Below are 22065 nucleotides of genomic sequence, written 5' to 3'. Positions count from 1 at the left end.
CTTTTAAATTCAGAGTTAGTCCTGACACATTTCACATCCCCTACTGCTGCCATTGCTGCCACCACTGCTAAAGCGGAAATAGAGAGCTATTCACAGGTTAGCTATGAGCCTGGTAAGCCTAATTCCCTTAGCTCCCCAGGTCAACAGATCACCGACATCTTAGTATCACCATGTCATCTAGAATAGAATAAAGGCGGTGTCTTTTACACTGGATTTCTTCTCTCTGGGGTATATGTATCTGTCCGTACGCATTAACTTGGTTATATGCCACCAATATTTTTAGTCAATTATTCTTCACGTTAAATGTGAATGGTAGCATGGAGTACTTACAGTGAAGAGGCATGCTGGAAAAAGAACTCTGAGTCTAGAATCGAAATTCTAGGCTCAATTCTTCTGCTAAATAGTTCTGAGACTTTAAGCAAGTCACATAATCTTTCTAGCCTCAGTGTTCTCATCTAGAAGATGAAGGAATTAGATTAGATCAGTGGTTTGCAAACTGTGTGCCTTAGAACCCTGGGGTTCCTAGAAGGTTTCTCAGGAACACCATATCGAGTGAAGAGAGGTTATGCCAAATCAGCTTTCATCTGTCTTATAGACAGAGAATCTGCTATTGCTGGCAGAAGCATATGATGGATTTAAACGTTGCAAAGCATTGGATTCATTAATCTTTAAGATCCTATATATGATTCAAGGACCGGACTCAGTATATTTCTTTGTCTACAAGTGAAAAATAATCATATGGGGGAAATTTTTAATAAATATCCATAATATGAATTAGTAAGATAATATTCCAATAGCATAAATACACAGGCTGCTGTTTAAAACATCCAGAATCTCTCTGTTCAAGAGCAACTAGCTTTTTTTTTAACATTTTTCTGAAATCAAATCCTGAACATGAACCCCTAATCCTGCCTTCTGAAAAAGCTTAGAATCACATGCACTTAACAATCCTCACACGAATTACTGGACAGTCCCAAGAAAGAACCTCACATTTACATTCTCAATGCATTGATTTGGTTTTATCATCATTAATATTAATAATCAGTTGATTACTGGGGCGCCTGGGTGGCTCAGTCAGTTAAGGGTCCTACTCTTGATTTCCGCTCAGGTCAGGATCTCAGGATCGATCTCAGGGTCATGGGATGGAGCCCTCATTAGGCTCTGCACTCTGCACTTTCTGCTTGAACCTCTCCCTTCCTCTCTGCCCCTTTCCAGGCTCCCACTGGTGCACTCACCCACGCACGCTCTCTCTCTTTCTCTTTCATAAATAAATAAATAAATAATAAGTAAATAAATAAAATCTTTAAAAAAGAAAATAATCAGTTGATTACTTTTGGTAAAAGACAGCCAATGTAGGATTAAGGGAAAACTAATTTTCTGAATTGGAAGTTATCCCTTCAGTACAATGAATTATAGTCACTCATAATGATAAATATTCAACTTAGGCAATAAGGAAATATTTTACTTTCCAATTCTTCATTGGGTTTCTGAGTTATTCTGGACACATAACATACATCTCCCCATCTATATTATTAGTATCTTATCTTCTCATTTTAAAATTGTAACATTAATTTTTTTAATTTATTTATTGTTTCGGATTATTTCTCAAAATTGAACTGTAGCACTGTTGTAAAAATAAAAACTAGTCAATATTTCTTTCAAATTCATCTTTTTTTTATATGAGTATAGTTGGCACACAATGTTACATTAGTTTCAGGTGTACAGCATAGTGATTTGTCAAGTTTATAAATTATGCTACAAGTATACCTGCTGTCACCATACATCGGTATGACATATCACTGACTATATTCCTTATGCTGTGCCTTTTATTCCATGACTTACTCATACCATAACTGAAAGCCTGTATCTCCTATTCCCCCTTCAAATTTCTTCTTAATGCATTATAAGAACACATAACCAGGATGGGCAGTACATGTCTACCAATTAATTTCCTGAATCAATTAATTCCCGTGTGCCACCTCATGTGAAAAACGAAAACCTTGGTACCAACACACTTCTGAGTCTACTGTGAGGAAAGAATTTTAACAAGTTTGTGTAAATCTCTGACATCATAAAATGAAAAGCACAACAAATCTCACTCATCGTGAAGCCAATATCCAGTATGTGGCACCAAAAAGAAAAAAAAACAAAAAAGCAGATGTGTCTGAGTCAGGTTTTTATTCCCCACAGAGGAATTAGGTATTTATACCCAGTACAAGTGATGAAATTACCATTCTCTTTCTTCCAACAAAAAAAGAAAAGAGAGAGAGAGGAAGGGAGAAAGAAAAAAGAAAAGACATAATAGCTAACACTTGGTGGTACTTTAAATTTATAAAGTACTTTTATACATTATGAATTCCAATTTTTGTGACAAACTTGTTAAGTGGAAAGTATCTCTTTCTATTTCACATCTGAGGATAATGGAGCTCATAAAAGTGACTGTAGGATTGCTCAGCAAGTCTAAGGAGAAGCAGTATTTGGACCAGGAATCCCATCTCTGAAGTCTTTCCCCCTTTCCACCAAACCAAACTAGAACAGCAGATTCTTTGATAACAATATACACCTGGGCACCTGGGTGGCTCAGTCAGTTAAGCAGCCCACTCCTGATTTCAACTCAGTTCATGATCTCAGCATCCTGTGATCAAGCCCCATGTCAGGTTCCGTGCTCAGCAGGGAGTCTCCTTGAGGATTTCTCTCCCTCTCCATCTGCCCCTACCCCCCTTTAAAATAAATAAATAAATCTTATGTGTGTGTGTGTGTGTGTGTGTATGTGTGTGTGTGTGTATACACACACACACGCCCCTTGGAAATCGGAGAGTCTGAGTAATATCTGGGGTTGGACTAACACAGGGGTGGCTGGCTAAAGCTCGGAACTTCCACTGACCACTGGTCTTTCGTTATCTTCATCTTCCAACCCACTCTCAACTTGTCTTCTGGACCTTTCTGCCACTTCGTATGCAAATGTCTTCTTTGTACCAAGAGGACAGTGAGGGAAGGGACTGGGTCCTATTCATGTTGCTCCATAATAGCTCACGTGTAAGATACTTTAAACAAATAACTATTTAAATGAATTAAGTCATCAGTTCATGCAAAAAAAAAAAAAAAAAGTCTTGAACACTTACTTTGTGACTTGCTTAGGGCTAGCTCAGGAAACAGGACAGAGTCCCTGCCATCACAGAGTTTATGGACAGTTGTTGAATAGCTAACAATAATAATTATGGTAACTCAAGAAGAGCTGAGTGCTTTGAAAGGTGGAACACTGGGAACTAACATAGCCTCCCTGAAGAAAAGACATTGAATCTCCTTCTAAGACGGAAGGGGAGGGACAGGATGGGAAGGAAAATGCCGCTGAGGCAGAGAGACCTGCACATGCACTACGATGGGGAAATGCATTCCCTAAAGCACATCTTAAATCCGTCATCTTACAGAACTGCCGTGGCTCAGACCCAAATCTAGTAATGATATTGGGATTTTCAGGGTAATATAGGCATCGAAACAGATTCAAAATAATTTCTTCATGTAGATACATCATATACTCTTTCAGATAGAACGTTTCAGTAAATTTACTCAGCCTTGTTATAAAAATAGGGAGTAGGTATATGGTTCTCTCTCTTTTGTCTGAAACTAATCATTTTAGGTTATAGGCAGAGATTCGATATTCTAATTGCTGTTGAGCCTGGTGAAGAAACTGGATTCTTATGAAACCAGCAGGAAATGTTATAAAGATTTATTTAGTCACAGCTGTTTTTACAAAGTAATTTCAAATTTTATAGTTATATTTGTACTTCCGATTATAAATTAAGTCTTTATTCAGTGGGATTTGGGGAGTTGTTATACAAGGTGTCATGAGGTTATATGTGGCATTCCATGTTGTAGGAAATACAATAAATTACATTGCTTTAATGGAAAATGCTTTATACATATAATTAAAATGAGATGTTTGCACAGCCTATAATTTTACAACTTTAAAGCTTGGAATAAAACTTACACACATATATAAACTGCCAGAAAAACACATGCTTTTATTATATATAGACAGATACTGAATAACCACTGAGAAATCTCTATGAGATACTGGTATATCCTGAATTTTATTCCCCCCAAAATTCATGCTGAAGCCCTAACCCCAGCACCTTAGAAGGTGATTTTATTTGGACACAGGGTCTTTAAAGAGATGATAAAGATCAACTGAGGTCATACAGGTGGGGCCCTAATCCAACAGGACTGGTGTCCTTATAAGAAGAAGAAAAAACACCAAGGATGTGTGAATACAGAAAAAAAGGCCATGCGAGGACGCAGTGAGAAAGTGACCATCTATAAACCAAGGAGAAAACTCTCAGATGAGACCAAACCTGCTGACACCCTGACCTTGGACTTCCCAGTCTCCAGAACTGTGGGAAAATAAACTTCTATGGTTTAAGCCCCTCAATCTATAGTATTTTGAAACAACAAACATTATAGACTTAATTACTTCCCACCAAAATTCCTATGTTGAAGTCCCATAACCTGCAATGTGACTGTATTTGAAGATAAGGCCTTTATGGAAGTAATTAAAGGTTAAATGAGGTCATAAAGGTGGGATCCTAATCCCACCAGCACCAGCACCCTTATGAGGAGAGAGACATATGGGGCGCCTGGGTGGCTCAGATAGTTGACTGTCTGCCTTTGGTTGGGGTCATGATCTCCAGGTCCTGGGATCGAGCCCACGCTGGGCTCCTGGCTCAGCCAGGAGTCAGCTTCTCCCTCTGCCTCTCCCCACTTTCTCATGCGCATGCGCACGCGCTCTCTTTCTCTCTCTCTCTTCCTAATGAATAAATAAAATCTTAAAAAAAAAAAAGAAGAAGAAGAAGAAGAAGAAGAGAGACACACACCAGAGAATGTTCCCTCTATGTCCGTGCCCCCAGAGAAAAGGACACAGTGCGAAGGCAGTTATCTAAAAGTCTGGAAGAGAGGTCTTTCCAGAAACTAGATTTTCCAGCATCTTCATCTTGGACTTTGAGCCTCCAGAACTGTGAGAAAATTGATTTCTGTTGTTTAAGCCCCCCAGGCTGTAGACTTTGTTATGACAGGCCAAGCAGACTAATACAGCAGCAAACTAACACAGATATATATTTCAGTCATAAATACGCTTGTACAAGTATATGCATGCACATGCAGACTGCCTAGGTGTAGTCGAATTATCTAGAGTTGTATCTGAAAACACTGGGAAGACTCTCATTATGCCTTTGCATATTAAAATTTTTGTTAGATTAAAAATGAGTATGCATAATTTATATTTATGCAGCCAGACTGTATTTGGATATAAATTAGGAAAAACAGAATTATTTTTATGAAGTGGGGTCAAGGTGTGGGTACCCTCAAAGGAAAAAATGTTTTGGACATATTCACGAGTTGATTATTTCAGCTTTCAGACAGAACATAAGAGGCTGGGCTTAATCTACCAGCAGTCATCAAAGAAGCACATTAAACTTGGACTCCACTGGTTCAAATTAAACTTTTTACATGTAGCTGTTATATTCCTGTCACTTTTCAACTTACCTTAAGAAGCTTTTTGTGAGTTTAATTAAGCCTGACTAATTTTCTAATGGTACAAAGAAAGATGAATTCCTTAAATATTTAATCCATTTACGACTCCAAGTGTCATTTTCTGAATGTGGCTGTTAAATTCTTGGAATTAATTACCCTTTAAATTAAAGCTGCTTTTTCAGACATCCAAGACATATAGTCACAGCTCACACAATGCATAAATTCAACATTTTGTCTGTTCATCAAGAGAATTTATTCCAAATGCTGTATTTAAAATCCCAACCTGGCAGGCTTATCTGTGACCACAAACCTCAGGAGTCTTTGACTGTAAGCTTCCTTGCAACCAGGTTCTTGGTTTTCCTTCCACTTCCCCTTTCATCCAAGTATTAACAAGCTAAAGGTTAGCTGCCCTCCACCTGCACAATCCCCATTCTTTTTCACTGCAACTCTTTCTCCTTAACTCATGTTCAAGCCCCGTCTCCTTCAGAAAGCTCTTCCCCTACTACAGTCATCAGGAAACCTAACATAATCCTATGTTATCCCTCTGTTTGTATCCTCCTGAAACACTGAATGCGCCATGACTTTACACATTTTCTATTTGTTCTCTCCCAGTATTTTGAAGGCTACCCAAGACTGGCATCTGTGTTCCTCAAGACTAGACCCCCAAGAAGACAAGAACAATCGGGGAACCACATCTATAGAGCAGGTAATACCCTCAGAACCAGACACTGGATTTCCGTAAAAGAAAACCGGACAGGTGAGGGGACAGAAAGCCACACGCATGCACACGCGCACGTGCCCTACCACAAAGACGGAGGCACACGGGCACAAAGCCTCAGTGCCTCATGATTCGTTAGTGCTCCACAGTCATTCCACTGCTCCCAGCCCTATGCCAGACGCTGAGGTTATGGGAGCTGCTGGTTGACTCAACTAATAAAGGAAAATCCGCCTTTTGATTGAAATTCAAATTCCCTGAGGGATGTTAAGAGATTGGAAGATTATAAATTAGCTATTTAGCTCTCACATTGACAAGTCTCAATTTAGGGAAAGCTTCTTCTCAGACATCGTTTTCTAGCATTAGCAATATAAACAGTCACTGAAAAATATTTCTAGAATAATTCACTGAGCAGTCTCCCTCTCCTTTCACCGCCACCTCCCACACACCTCTGATTTAAAATATAAGTATTTACATCTAAAATATAAAACAAAATGGCATGTTAGAATCCCCAGTTCCAGGCACTTCCTATTTAAAAAATATATATATGTTATAAAAATACTTCTGTTGCAAAGAAAAATAGGAATAGGAATAGGAAACAACTAATTAGAAGGGAAAACACTGCACTGCCACGGTTGCTGGGACCGAAATAGCCGGCGCTGGGGGGCCAGGCATAGACGCCCCTCCCGGGTGGGCGCCTTGGGGGGGCAGGTACCTACCGCCTTTCATCATGCCTACTTCATAGCACTTGCGGAGCCGACAGGCCTGACAGCTCTTCCTCCTGTTCTTATCAATCGTGCACTGGTTGGTAGCTGGACACATGTAGTCATTATGTCCTATGAAAAGCAAGAGGACAGAATTAAGATTATTTCGGGAAACACAGCCAGTCAGAATCTACAGGGCAGCTGTTTGGGGGATGTTTTGCTATCACTTACTTTGCCTGACTGGGCTGCTACCTGGGCATGCCATCCCTTTGCAGCCCTTCTCCGTGGGGGGAGGGGGGGGACGACACGGACTCTCCTAGACTTGATTTTTGCCTCAGCCAACTGCTTCGTGATTCCTTTGGGCAAATCACCTTCAGTTCATACAGCTTATATTCGGGGGCAAAAGGCACACTCACACATTTTCTCAGCAAATAAAGCTTTTTTTTTCTTTGACCCCCACCATTAGCTAAAATCCTTGTCGGAATAACACTATTAGAACTTTCAGAGAGTTTCAAAGTGGCCTTTCTTCAAATAGAATTTAGAAAATCTTTGGGTAGTATTTAAATGCAGCCTGAAACACCTAAATTCAAGTCCAGGGTGGTGAGCTGGGGTGGCAGCAAAGTTCAGTCCTTAGGTCGATAAGTCAGTCCTTCCTTCCTAGCTGGAGAACGCTGAGAGGGGGTAGTTAACATCTCTAGGTCTCACCCCTCTCTAACCTGGAGAAAATAATGGCGTCCATTATGTGGCACTATTCTAAGAATTCGATGCGAGAACACCTGCCAAGGGCCCACCACAGTGCCCTGGACGTGGTGAGAACCCAATAAACACTGTTGCTGCTGCTGTTACTTTATTATCGATCCTCCTTGTTGTACCACTTACTTACCGCATCTCCAGGTTCATCATGTGCAACCCTGTCCCACAAAAGAGCCTTCCCGTGACCTCACATCACTCTCAAACTTTGATCTTACATCCCACCCCTTCTCAGCTCAGCTCCTTGGAAAGGTCTACACACTTGAGGTCTGCTTTATCCTCACCTCTTCTGCATGGCCCAACCCATGTCTGTTTTCTACCTTAGCTGCCCCACAAAAGCTGCTTAAATCCTTCTATCAAATGACTCCTATTGCTGAATTCAACAGATATTTCCAGTCCCCATATACGTGACCTATCAGAGCGTCGGACAGTTCCTCCCTTCTTCTTGAAACATGCTCTTCCCTTGGCTTCCATAATGCAGAACTCCCCCGTGTTCCTTCCACCCCTCGGGCTGTGGCTTCCCAGTGTTATTTGCAGATTCCCTCCATCCAACATTAAGCTGGAGCAGCAGCACAGGATTCAGTGTCAGGCCCTTCTTAGGACTCCAAATTTTCCCACAAGAGAATTTACTCCATGGCTCCGGTTTCCGCGGTCATAAACTCCGATGACTTATAGATTTGTACTCCCGGCCCAACCCTCTTCTCTGAGTTCTAGGTACCCACAGCCAACTGCCCACAAGAAGTTTCTGCTCTAAGATTTAGAGGTCACCTCCATTTCTTTATCCCTCAAAAGAAGTCTGGTTTCTAATGTGCAGAATATGAAACTCCGCAAATTAATAAATAACTGGCATGTTTTTATGAAGAAGTCCATTAATATAAGTGTAAAATCTTACACCTGAATTTAGACTATGGAGATGACATGGACTATTTTTAAATGTTTCCCGTTCTCAAACAATAAGTGAGGCAATATTGCACCCTCTAATTCAGATAATCTGTGTCTCTATTTTCCCATTCACCAAGGGCAAGATGCAACATGTACTGAAGTGTTTTCTCTACAGAACTCTTTGTTCTTTATTCAACTTAAGGGTCAATCTCAATTAGAACAGGGTGGAGCGGGGCCTTAACAAGAAATGTTGGTCTCGTAAAACTTGTTTCTCTATCTTTAGATATACATTATAAAAAGTACTATATAAACAGGCTTTGGATCAAATTAACACGTGCATTCCTCTTCTGCATAATAGGAACCAGCAAACTAGCGAGCAAAATTGTAAACGGACCACTTTAGTAAGAGACCACACACTGCCTCAAATACCCAGGCACAATTTTTATGTTTAGAACTTATTAACGGGGACAAGCTGAGGAAATCATAGAACCAGAAACAAAATTTACCTGGGCAGATGTTAACTTTAAGCAAAAGTTGCCATCTTCTGACACCTCAAAGAGACTGTCAGCGTTTGGTCTCCTATGATGTTTATACCGTACATGCTGATTTATTTTAACTCTAAAAAAATGAGTCTATATTAAGTCTCAGAAGAAAACAGTCAATAACCATTTGAACCAAAAATTAACTTTGATTCACTTTCCTCAAAAACCATTTGTTTTGCAAGCCAGAAGATGGGAGAACTGAATTGGATCAGAGGCCAATTGGTGAAATGTTCTGTTTGCATTGGCCATCATTGTAGATGTGTATCTTTATAGAACCAAGTGAAATTCCTGAACTAACATGTTTAACAGATAAAATACACTGGATTTGTGCAACTGCATTCATCCCTTAATCAGAAAGAAAATAGATGCATAGCAGAATCATATTTGTAATGCAAACTCTTGGTGACAAAGCGAATTTTCTCCTGCTCCAACTACACTAAAATTTAGAATTGGTAAATTGGCAACGAGAAAAAAATGAATAGATACATATTTGATATACGACCTGTAAGCTTAGTACCTTAACTAAACATCATTAACAACTTTTTATAAGTCTTCAGCTGACATCAGAGAAGGAAAACAGCAAGGTAGGTTTTTGTTCTTTGAGTATAATAATTTTGTAAAGGTGTGTTATTTTTTTTTTAAGTACGCTCCACACTGGGCAGGGCTCAAACTCAGGACCCTGAGATCAAGACCTGAGCTGAGATCAAGAGTCAGATTCTTAACCAACTGAGCCACCCAGGTGCCCCAGTAAAAGTGTGTTATGAAAGCAAGGGAAGCAATTAAAAAGTTAGTTTCCTTAAGAAGAAACTTCACTTTAAACTTTATTATTTGTTCTTGTAAAAACAATGCTTGTAAAAAATCATATCCCATCGAAGTAGAGCTAATTAAAAAAAAAAAACAAAAAACACCTCACACCAACTGTAAGAATGAAACAGTGTTTTCACTGAGGACACTGAAGAACTCCATGTACCTGTGACCAGACCAGCCCCAACGTGCCTTGTACCCAGGCCCAGATGAAGTGCAAAAGGCCAAAGCCAAGATGTGAGGCTCAGGTGACGTTTTGGAGAAATGATCACTATTTTGTTGCCCACCAAAAAATAAAAAATAACGCCTTTGGACTAATGTGGGCTCTGAATAACTGGGAGTAGACAGAAGAAGAAACGAATGAAACCTAAGCAGAAAGCGTGAGGAGCAAGAACCACCAGGCCAACCCACAGCTCCTGGGCCAGCAGATGGGCTCACATACAGCTTTCCCCACAGGTCTCTGGGATTCTTTCTCTTGCCTTTTTGTTTCTCCTTTTCTTCCTATTTTACCCTCTGTCAGTAGCAGTTGTTTTTGCATTGTTACAACACACAGAAAGATGACGCTTGCTAGTTACACAAATAAGCAATGACCCATAGTCAGAGATTCCAGAGAAATATAAAACAGACCAAATGGAAACAAGCAGGTGAGGACTCGGAGAAAAGGAAGCCCTCACGCACTGTTTGGCGGGAACACAAACTGGTGCAGCGCTGTGGAAAACAGAATGGCGGTTCCTCAAAAAATTAAAAATAGAGCTACCCTATGATCCAATATTTCCCCTACTGGGTATTTACCCAAAGAAAACAAAATCATTAACTCAAAGAGATATCTGTACTACCATGTTCATAGCAGCATTCATTATTCAGAATCGCCAAGGTATGGAAACAACCTAAATGTCCGTTGACAGATAGATGAAAAAAGAAATAATTTACATATTTATATAAATATATTGGAATATTATTCAGCCTTAAAAAAAAAAGAAATCCTATCATTTGTGACAACATGGATAAACCTGGAGGGCATTATGTTAAGTAAAATAAGCCAGACAGAGAAAGATAAATACTGCATGGTGTCACTTATGTGGAGTCTTAAGACTAATAAGGTCTAAGGATCTGATGTATAACATGGTGACTACAGGTGATCACACTTGTGTCACTGAAATCTGCTCAGAAAGTGGACTATGGACTCTGGGAAACAAACTGAGGGTTTCAGAGGGGAAAGGGGGTAGGGGACTGGGCTAGGCCAGTGATGGGTATTAAGGAGGGCACGTATTGCATGGAGTACTGGATGCTATACGCAAACAATGAATCATGGAACACTACATCAAAGACTAATGACTGTACTGTATGGTGACTAACATATCATAAAAAAAATAATAATAAATTAAAAAAAAAAGTAGAACTTAAATGTTCTCACCACAAAAAAGTAAATACATGAGGTAATGGATGTGTTAACTAACTCAGTGGAGGAAATTCTTTCACAAAATATAGGTATATCAAATCATCACAATGAACACTTTAAATATCTTATAATTTTGTCAATTATGCTTCAATAAAGCTGAAAAAAAATAAAACAAGCAATATCCTGAGAGAAACATAACATTGGGTATCTTTCCTTTTGCCACACTTTTCCCTCAGCACACTCCGGCAGTCACCTCAGACCAAATCTCTTTTGCCGAACTTCACACCCATATACCTACCTGCCCACCATCCATTTAGACTTGACTTTTTCATAGCCTCTTCAAGATGGATGTGTCCCAGCAACTGATGGTCATCTTTCCTCATCAGTCTCTTCCTTTTTATTACACCACAAAGCCTGAGACCTGGTGTTATTGCAAGACTCTCTACCCTCTTCCTCACTCGAACCCTCACACACATGCACATACTGATCAAATCAATTATTTTTAAATTCTTCTTCAAAACAAAATCAATTTTTCCCTGGGCCCACCATCCCTACCATAACTCATACCATCTCCAGCCCGGATTATCACAGCGGCCCACTAAGCCACCCCCTGCCTCCACCCTTCCCCTGCCAACCATTCCCCATTGTGTTGCCAGGTGATTCTTCTAAAATCATACACCACCATGCCACTATCCTGCTTTAATATTCTGATGTTCCTCAAAGCTCTAAAGATAAAAACTAAATGCCTTAAAACAGCTTACCAAGCTGTTCCCAATCAGCCCCTACCTCCTTTCCTGGCCTTATCTCTTACCACTCTCTAAGTTCTAACCATGTCTTGTTCTAACATACCCTTCTTCTTCTTACCCCCAGGACTGCACACACCATTCTTTCTTGTAGGAACACACTTCCCCTACTCTTAGCCCAACTGACTCCCATTAATCTTTCAGGTGTGTCAGTCAAGATGGGGTTCCTTTCTGTCCCTCCAATGATGCCTAGCGCTTGTCCTGTCATGGTGCTTACTACACTGGACTTCAATTGCTTGTCACAATCCCCAGGTGACTACAGGCTTGACAAGGGATGGACTATATCCGTCTCATTTATCGCCATTTATCCTGTGCCCAGCACATTCTCAGGCACACAGTGGAGCTCAACAAGTATTTGTTACCTGAACAAAATGGAGTTGCTAGAGCTCTGTGTTGCCCCCACCTCAATCCCATCTGGAGCACAGGCCTTTTGAGGGGGCGGGTTGGAGTTCTATAAGGGAAGTAATGACTGAGAAGATGGCTGCCATACCCAGGACCCCAAACAAAGCAATGGCTGCCATTCCCAGGACCCCAAAACTCAGGTCCACAAGAGCAAAACTTGGTCCTAAGAGAATCTGTTGTGGAAATGAGAGTTCAAAATATATGATTTTCATTAGAAAATGAAGGATTAAAAATGTTCAAGGTAATGCCAAGGGGAAAAAAATACCAAAATATGCATTAATCATCTCTGAGTAGTAGAGAAGACAAGGCAGAGAGAAGAGGTAAAAAAGCTTAAACTAGCTTTGCCAAATTCTTAGGGCTAGAGGAGGAGGAACAGGAGGAGAAGGAGGTCAAAGATTCTGGTGGCTTGCGCCAGGATGACTCAAAAATTATTCTTATCATTAGTCAAAAAGAGGATCTGATTTGGGAGTGGGGTGGGACGAAGAGATGTGGAATAATCTGAAACATGTTGCATTTGAGATTTCAGTAGCACACCAACGAGCAACTACCCAACAAACTATTATTATAAATGCAGTACTGAAGCTTGGGAGGCATGTCAAAATGAAGTTGGATCATATGATCCAGAAACTCCACTTCTGGGTATATGCTCAAAAAAAAGTGAAAGCAGAGTCAAACAGATATCGATATACCCATGTTCGCAACAGCATTCTTCACAATAGCCAACAGCTGGAAACAACCCAAATGTCCATCGGCAGAAAATACATAAAAAATATGGTAGATACATAAAATGGAGTTTTAGTCAGCATTCAAAAGAAATAAAATTTGGATACATGCTACAACCATGGATGAACCTTGAAGACATGCTAAGTGAAATAAGTCAGACCCAAAAGAGCAAATATCGTATGAGTCCACCTAGATGAAGTACCTAGAGGAGTCAAAGTCATAGAGACAGAAAACTGAACAGGAGTTATCAGGAGTTGCAGGAAGGGGGAAATGGGGAATTTATTGTGCAATGAGTACAGAGTTTCCATTTGGGATGATGAAAAAGTTCTGGAGATGAAGAGTGGTGACAGTTGCACAACAATGTGAATGTACTTAATGCCACCGAATTAAAAATGATTAAAATGGGAAATTTTATGTTATATATATTTTACCACAACTTTTTTAAATGAAGTGGGATGCGTAAGAAGCATCTCCATGAGGTAGGGCAGGAAAAGAATTAAAGGTGTAAATTTTAAGTTGGCCTGTTCAGATTTCCCTCTAAAAAAATGCCCTTGAGCCCGAGGGCTGGTCAGCAGTATTGGCCATGTGCTCGCCACAGACCAGGCACTGTGCCAGGTGACCTTAGCTCTTTTTCTCATCTAAACATCACAACTGATAGGTCAGGTCACTGTAACTCCCATGTTATTGAAGCAGAAACCGAGAACCCAAGAGACTGACTAACTTACTCAAGGTCACTTGGTTACTAGAGGCAGGTCCATGATCAAAGGCCTGGGTCTGCCTCGTTCACAAGTCCTGTTACTCCAGGAATACCACCACGGGGCTGGTGACATGGAAAAGAACTCAATACCTACACCTAGCCAGATGTCTAAACACTGTTATACTTTATAATCAAAATGCTTCTCCCTAATGTAATTACAATCTTATAACATCAGGAGGGCATTTCAGAAGCAGCAATGAAATTATTTCCAGAACCTGTGATTCCTAAGACTCCCAAAGTTAAAGATATGAGAGATTAACCACATGAAATATATTCTTCAGTGGATTATAGCGTATTTTATCAAAATCTCCCTGAAAGACTTTTCAGCACATTCCAACATAAAAGAGAGAAAGAGAGAGTAGAAGGCAAGGTATTAGGGAAATAAATAAGAAATTTACTTCTGTAAAAGAACAACTGCAGTATTATGTTTGGAAATAAATTTTGACTCAGATATTAAAGTGAATATTCTCTGATTTACAGCCAGTGCAATGAGCCAAACAAAATGAAATAGAATTTGGCTGTCTCAGTGAACGCATTCCTAAAAATCCAGTGAGGACATTCAATGTGCCATGATTTGAACTATTTCACAACCACATCTGTATGTCATGGCATGCAAATAAAAACGGCATGCCTTAATAATGCAGCCCGAATTATATTTTTACAGCTAGTCAATTCTGGTATATTTTAAGGGAAATAAAAATATTATTTGCATCTAAGGGTATTTTTAAAGGAAAAAATATTTAAAGGAATTCTAGGAAGGATAACTGTCCTGGAAAGTTTCTTTTTCTAAATGAAAATGAAGAGGAAATCCTCTATTTGCCCTTGTCAGGCCCCAGTCTGCTAAAAATTTTGGCCAGGGGAACGACACGGTCCCTCTCCTTGTCTAGCCTTGCTTACCATCTGCGAAACCACAATTGTTTTAAGCACCTGGCCCAGGATCAAACCAACAGCTGCAATAAAGGAAAACATAATGAAATCAGTGACCACCATCTCATTGTAATACACCAGAGACAATGGACCACTTTCAATAAGGCCTCTTAAGGCTCAACAAATAAACAAGGGCTGCTCTACAACCCAGAAAAGGACTTTCTGAAATTGCTCCTTCTGGGACAATAGATACGCATCATACAAAAGAGAGCAGTGTGACAACCAGTGTGATCAGTTCAATGCCAGGCAGCACTCAGCTCACCACCGGACCCTTCTCCTTTGGTCTGTTCAACTGTTTCCAGAGAGTTCCCCAAGATTTCTCCCAACTTAGAGTCATTTAAAGTCCAAACACTGCTGTCCAAAAGCAGTAGAAACTATTTCAAAGTGTTCTTGTCCAAAGCTGAGGAAGCGAGGGGGAATGGGGGTTAGGGGCCTCAGAGCAAGAGGGCAAAACTCAGAGACCCTGAGCTGCATTGTGCTTACTGTCCTGGATTCCACATGTCACTAAGAAGCACGATGTCCCACCCTCTCACTCCGACACTGTAGGGCTTTCAGAGAGAAGGGAAAGAAGGTGTTTATTCAGATCTGACATAGTGTGGAATATGAATGTCCTTTAAGCTTCTGGCCATGTAAATGTTAAATAAGGGGTTTCATCCTTCTTCAGGAGCCCTCCAAAATGAAGTCCCTAGTGAAGTTCCTCCTAGGTATCCTGATAAAAGTCATGAAAGAAGAGGCAGGAGCTTGTGTTTCAATGGTCAAAAGACTCCTCTAGCATATCTGAACATGAGTTCAGTTATTCTCTTTTTATCTTTAAGTCCATATCAAAAACGAGGAAATAAGCCAAAAGACAGTCTGTCAGACTTAGAAATAATGATCAGTCTACATTCTCAGCTTGAATAACAATTTCTCCCAACAAGTAGAAATAATAAATGGGTTCATCCATTGTGTTGCCCATGAACCTTTACGCGAGGGTTGTTTGATAAAACTAAACCTATGCATAAGGACACCTGTTTTGTATTTATTTGTCCTTATTTGCATGGTAAATTTAACCCAAAGTAGCATAGATATTCTCATGTGTTTTCTAGTCCTCGTGGTTGGGACAGTTTCCCTGCAGCTTAGCGAAGATCCAGATGAGTGTTAGATGCTCAGTAACCAAATGTGTGGGAATGTATTAAATCCACACTTCCTGTGCGTCCACACAGCTCAGGTCTGTGCAGCCAGACTGCCCTATGCGGAGATTCTCGGAAGAGCCACTCCACAATGCTCAGAAAGGAATTTTCTCATTTCTCAAGGGTGTTCGGACTTCTCAGTCTATCTGCTTGTCCACACCCCATTCCAGCTAATGAAAACAAGACAGCCTGGAAAAGTCAACAGTCTCCTCTCTCCTACCAACCTTGAGAACTAGCCTCCAGAAAGAAAATGGCCTGGGTGCCCTGAACAAGCTAAACTGTTGGATTCTTGGCCCCATGCTCTCATCTATAAAAGTTAAGGGAAAAAGAGCCCATTCTGGTTCTAAATTTTGATTATTGCCTTTTCTCACCTTCCTGAGGAGCATACTTCCTTTTCATCTGGCTTCTTAGGGTTCTGGATCGGTGATTTTTTTTTTTTTATTTTTTTTTTTTACTTTTGAACAGCCAATCTCCATCTGTGCTTGCTGCACTAAATGGAAGGAATATGGGGGTACTGGGGGGACATCACAATGCTCAGAGCACTGGACTCATGTTTGAGTCCTAGGCTTCATGGGATCCCAGTTGACCAGGCAATTCCTCTGGGCCTTTTGATACCTCCTTTAGTGGCTGCTATGAGGCCCAGAGAGATAATATATGTAAACACTTGGTCAACCATAAAACTTTGTGCCAACAGAATGTATTACTATGGACTAAAATACAACCATTTAAAAAAAATGAGACCTATATCTACCAATATGAAAAAATCTCCAATATATATTATTCAGTGACAAAAGCTATTCACAGAATAATGTGTAGAGTATAATGCCACCTATATAACCAAAATATACATACGTGTGTAAGTGTATGTGCGTGTATACGCATGCAATTTTTGGATGAAACTATTAATAGTGCTCACCTATCAAGAAAGTATGGATTTTGGTAGGGAACCAGAGGAAGGCCTTAACTTTCCATCATGTACCACCTTGTACTGTTTAACATCTAACATGTGCATTCATAGTTTTTTTTTTAATAATAAGCAAAATAATAATTTAAAAAAGCATTTTAAAAATTTCTAACCAAAACCAGCCTGGCATTAAAATTTTCATTCCTTTTCTGGTTCTGCTACCACCCATCCAGCAGTTATTTCTCTCTACTTTACAACCCCCTGGACAAAGTAACAAACTTAACCACCAGAACCTTATTAAGCAAGGGAAAATGACCACATTTCTTTTATAAAGAATAGGAAAAGGCCTAAGCGTGAGCTGTGTTTTTCAACCTGCAGATACTCCAGCAAAGAATGAGTAGCAGATACCCAAGCCACAGGCAGAGGCTCCAGTCTGTTTCTGCTCCTATCCCAAAGCCATCCTGAGTACCTGGGACCTCCTCCTGCCCCTGCTGGGCCTGGCACCCCTTCCTCTGACCCAAACCTTTATCCCTGGAGGGACCAAGGTCTCCTCTCCATATAGAGGGTGAAGTCATCAGTAACCTTTATCCTTTGCCAAGTAGGATATAAGGAGGCATGGAGGGCGGGGGAGAGGCCTGGGATTCGGCCCATGCATGGTAACAGCCCCGTTCCCCTTGGCAAGCTGGACTAATCCCAGCCAACGCTGTGCCCCTCTCTTGCCTTTAAACCTAGTGGGACAAGGAGGCAGCTACAGTGGCAGCCCTCATTCCCAATGTCCCTTTCAGAAGGATTCCTCCCTTGAGGGAGACAACAGAACACAACAGTTAAGAGAACACAACGGGTTCTGTCCTCCAACTAGTTGGGTTGAATACTGGTTTTACTTCTTAAATGCCTCAGTTTCCTCATCTACAAAATGGGAAAATTATAGAGTTAACTTTCTAGAATTCCATGGAAGATTAAATGAGATGATGTATATAAAACCCAAAACAAGGAGCCCGGTGCAAGGTGAGTACTCACTCAACGTTAGCCATCATTATTATTAGATAGTAAATCTCCAGATGAACGACAATACCCTCAAATCAATCCATAATAACCTATCATTTTCTTAGTAGTTAAATAATCCCTTTTTACCTTTAACCAATTCTATTCACACCATATAACTTGCAAGGCTATATTCATGCAGTCAAGCATAAATCATCCAAAACACTTCGTCATATCAAAAAAATTCACTCCAGTCAGCACACGGCTAACTGTCAGAGCTGGAAACTATTCCAGTGCTTGAAAAGCAAGCAAAACTGTAAGAAAAATAGCCATTTATTCAAGCTTCTTAAAATACATTCAAACAGCTTTTCAAACAACCAAGAATTACAGTCTAACTGTCCAGGAATGTGGGGAAGTCATAACACGCCTCTTCGAGAAGAGCTAAACTACACTAATCATTCACTTCTGGGCTTTAAAGAGAATGTGGCTGTCTCTCCTGTCCAAGAAGAGAAAGGGCAAAAGTCATATATAGCCAGAAGTAAGCCCCAAACTATTAAGCCAATCGTACTCTGATTTCTGATTCAAGGTACCTGAATTATCCTCATTGCTTACAAATAAGAACAGGGAAGAGGGACTATATTTATTTAACAGAATACATTTCAAGAGGTGTTAAATTTGGTATAATTACCTTTTTGAAATCTACTCTTCTCTACTGATTAATAATTTGGTGTCACTCCAAACTCCCATTTTGAAGTGGCAATTATAAAGGTTATTATGAAGTTTTTTTTTTCTAATTTACTAAAAAATTCTAGGCTAATTTGGAAGCACAGCCCACTCTTTGGGAATGTTTTCATAGAAAGAGATTATATTCTTTGGTGTCACTATCAAAGACATGGCAAGATTTAAAACAGTCTATTTAAACTCACCCAACCATAAGATAAAGTCTATCCCAATAATCTATACATCCAACAAGTTTTAATTTAAAAAGTATTTGCCTCTAATTCTGTACAATGCAAGTTAAGCACTGTATTTGTTCTTTTTTTAAGGATATTTTAAGTAAGGGAAGACTAGATAAAAATTTTTACAAAAAGAAGTGATGTAGCAGAAAAAAAGTTCATTCATTCATTCAAGCAATTTCGAGTCTCTGCTATATGCAAGAAGCTATATACAGGTTTCTGCCCCTCCCCTTCCAAAAGTAGAACATTCCTATGAAACCCTTTATAAGACAAAATGTTGTAAAGCAAAGAGTGTCCCCCGCTTTCCAAAAGTTTGCATTAAGGCCACATGGCTTTTATGGAAGACCTACATTAGTACCTGCTTTTGCTAACTGAAAAAAATCTGAAGAGGATTTTGCTTTTACAATAAAAGTCATTACTAATGTAGGTCTTTCATAAAGGTAAAGTGGCCTAACATGAACTTTCAGGAAAACGAAGAATACCTGTACTTGATATTTTGAGAGACCCAAGGATACACTGTCTGTGCTCTCCAAAGCTGAACATTCTTTTTTTTTTTTCAGTAGCCCCAACAAGGGGCTTCGACTCACGACTCTGAGATCAAGACCCTGAGCTGAAATCAACAGTCAGACATTCAACCAACTGAGCCACCCAGGCACTCCAGCTTGACGTTCTTCTTTTTTTCCTCAAAGATTTATCTATTTCTTTTAGAGAGAGAGAGAGAGTGCACACACAAGCAGAGGCGGGGGGGGAGGGGAGAGGGAGAAAAGCAGACTCCCCTCTGAGTACAGAGCCTGATGCAGGGCTTCAGTGCACGACCCTAAGATCACAACCTGAGCCAAAATCAAGAGTCGGATGCCCAACTGAGCCACCCAGGCGCGCCCCAACATTCTAGATAAGATAAAGATGAACAGGTAAGAGGTAGACATCCACAGAGAAGTTTTCAAATCCCTGACTCTCTTCCTTTGGTTTTGTAGTGGAAATGTTAACTAATTTTCAGTTGCTAGCTATAAGAAAGAAATGTATGTTTAAGAAGTAAGGTAAAGATTGATTTAGAAGCAAAATAATGAAATGTTAAGGTATTTGCTCTACTCAGCCTCAGAGTAGAAAGCTACCCTAGAGGAAACTCGATAGAGCCAGTGGGAGGTAAGAATGATGATGACTCTTTACAGGTTGAGCATAATCTTTCACCACTGTATCAGCCCAACAACATAGAAATCACTGTGCCATTTATAACTGAGGAAATGGAAGTTCAGAGACATCAGGTATGACAGACACCGATAGGGGTGTCTGGCACACAATGCTATCCTTTTCTCTGGAACAGCCGCCTAACTCAAGGTAAGCTCCCAGGATCACCTGTGAAATGTGACTCTGTCCCACAACAGCAGCCAGTTGGTACAGCGATGGGTCCCTGACCAAAGGTGAGCCCATCAGAGCCCTTCTGCTAGTATCTTCTAAATGGAAGAACGTCACAAGATGTGAGGCTTGGCGGCTGTCGCCAGCCCTGCTTCCCTTCTTAGGGAAAACACACAAGTTTCCAGAGAGCGTGAAGCTGGCACAGAGAGAGGAGCAGAGGCAAGGCTGGGGTTCTGACGGGCTCTGAGTCCCTGGGCCCACGGTCACCAAGGTCTGGCTGTACCTCTACCACGACTGCAGTTAACCAAGACACTCAAGTAGCCTTCCACCAAAACTTACTCTTTGCCCTCCACCCCAAAGCTAGTTTGAATTTGATTTTGGTCACTTGAAACCAGAAGATCTACCTAATACATGAAATAATTTTGCTAAAATGACATAGCTGATAAGCCATGATAATGATAACTAGTATTTTTATGGCAATTTATAATTGTATAGCAAATTCTCACGTGAAAATCATTTTTATTAGCGGTCTTTTATAAATTGTGACAAACTATGACCTGGATTAAAAATGCGAAAAATACACTAAGAGTAAAGAACAGTCATGATATTTTGTGCATCATAAGTCATGGAAGTTGAAAAAAAATGGATGAAAGAAGAAAAAAGTAGAAGGTTAATGAACATGAAGACTTGTTTTTCTGACCCCTTCTGGATCTCCTGCCGTATCAGCAGGTACAAAGCAGATAGCCCCAAAATGACTGCTCTTGTAAAGCTTTTCTTGGAAAAATGCTACTGTAGCCTGACTCATATGCGTTTTTATAATAGTTCACTCCACTTAATTGGTGACGGAAACAAAGCCGATTTTGAAGAAAGGAACAAATCTCTTTACTAAGTGTTGCAAAAATGAATCAACCTGACCTGTTATTTCTTGGTAAATGATTCAGTCTTTAATTTCTATTCCTTTCACTTTAAATATACTATTAAGTACTTAAATGACTTCATACCATGAACTATAAATCACAGCAATCCCTAATCCAGTTATAGTTTAAAGCAAAAGGGCCGTCCTAAACGGAACGCACCAGACCAGGTGTGAGTCTAGTTTCTACTTAAAATACAAAGCTAAACTCCTTAAGGGGAATAATGCAGCAACTGAAAGTAATGTATTAATTCACAGATAAGATACTAAAAACAAACAAGAATGGATCAAGAAGCAGTGTAGTGGGACAGGACGCATCTCAAATTCAACTCCCAGTCTTTTGCTCAGTTGTCCAAATGCATCATTAAAAAATAATAATAATAAAAAATAAAAAATAAATTTGCACATCCTGACTCAACATCTCAGAATCATCCCCTTCCTCTCCCTCAAAATCCAGTCGGTTGTGATTCACTGTGCAGTCTCTACTTCCCAATCAGCCACTGCCTCTCCTCAGGCAAAGCAGCCTTTCCACGTGGTAAGGGCAGGGCCCACGGAAGCTGCCAGACTGCACATCCCGTGATCCTCTGTCGCTCCTCAGTCCCACCCAACTTTCTTTTCCTTGTCTGTGTCAGTGGTTCCTTGGCTCTGACAGCTTTCGCCACATGCAAACTCTACAAGAGCAAAGGGACTGATCTAGTGGTAGTAGCAGTATTTTAAAAGAGCTCCCTTCTCAAGGAGGTGAAAATGAAGAGCTTTAAAAGAGAATGGCTGCCAAAACTAAAATTCATTTGGATAAAGAAGCTCCAGCATTATGACAGTCGAGTGAGAAAATTTAATATCTCTAAAAAGAAAAAT

At 40.2% G+C, this 22065-nt stretch overlaps 1 protein-coding gene across 1 annotated transcript in view; it reads right to left on the bottom strand.

The window, feature by feature from the left end:
- The window catches only part of ESR1 (estrogen receptor 1), a 263070-nt gene that overhangs the window by 191902 nt on the left and 49103 nt on the right, over positions 1–22065 (bottom strand). The window contains exon 4 of the mRNA XM_040627968.1: positions 6961–7077. Within this exon, the coding sequence (XP_040483902.1) occupies positions 6961–7077 (117 nt within the window). The remainder of the gene's footprint in view (positions 1–6960; positions 7078–22065) is intronic.

The sequence above is a fragment of the Ursus maritimus genome, unplaced genomic scaffold, assembly GCF_017311325.1.
Source record: "Ursus maritimus isolate PB19 unplaced genomic scaffold, ASM1731132v1 scaffold_13, whole genome shotgun sequence".
Taxonomy (NCBI): Eukaryota; Metazoa; Chordata; class Mammalia; order Carnivora; family Ursidae; genus Ursus; species Ursus maritimus.
The sequence above is the reverse complement of the archived record's forward strand: the minus strand, read 5'-3'. Positions and strand labels throughout refer to the sequence as shown.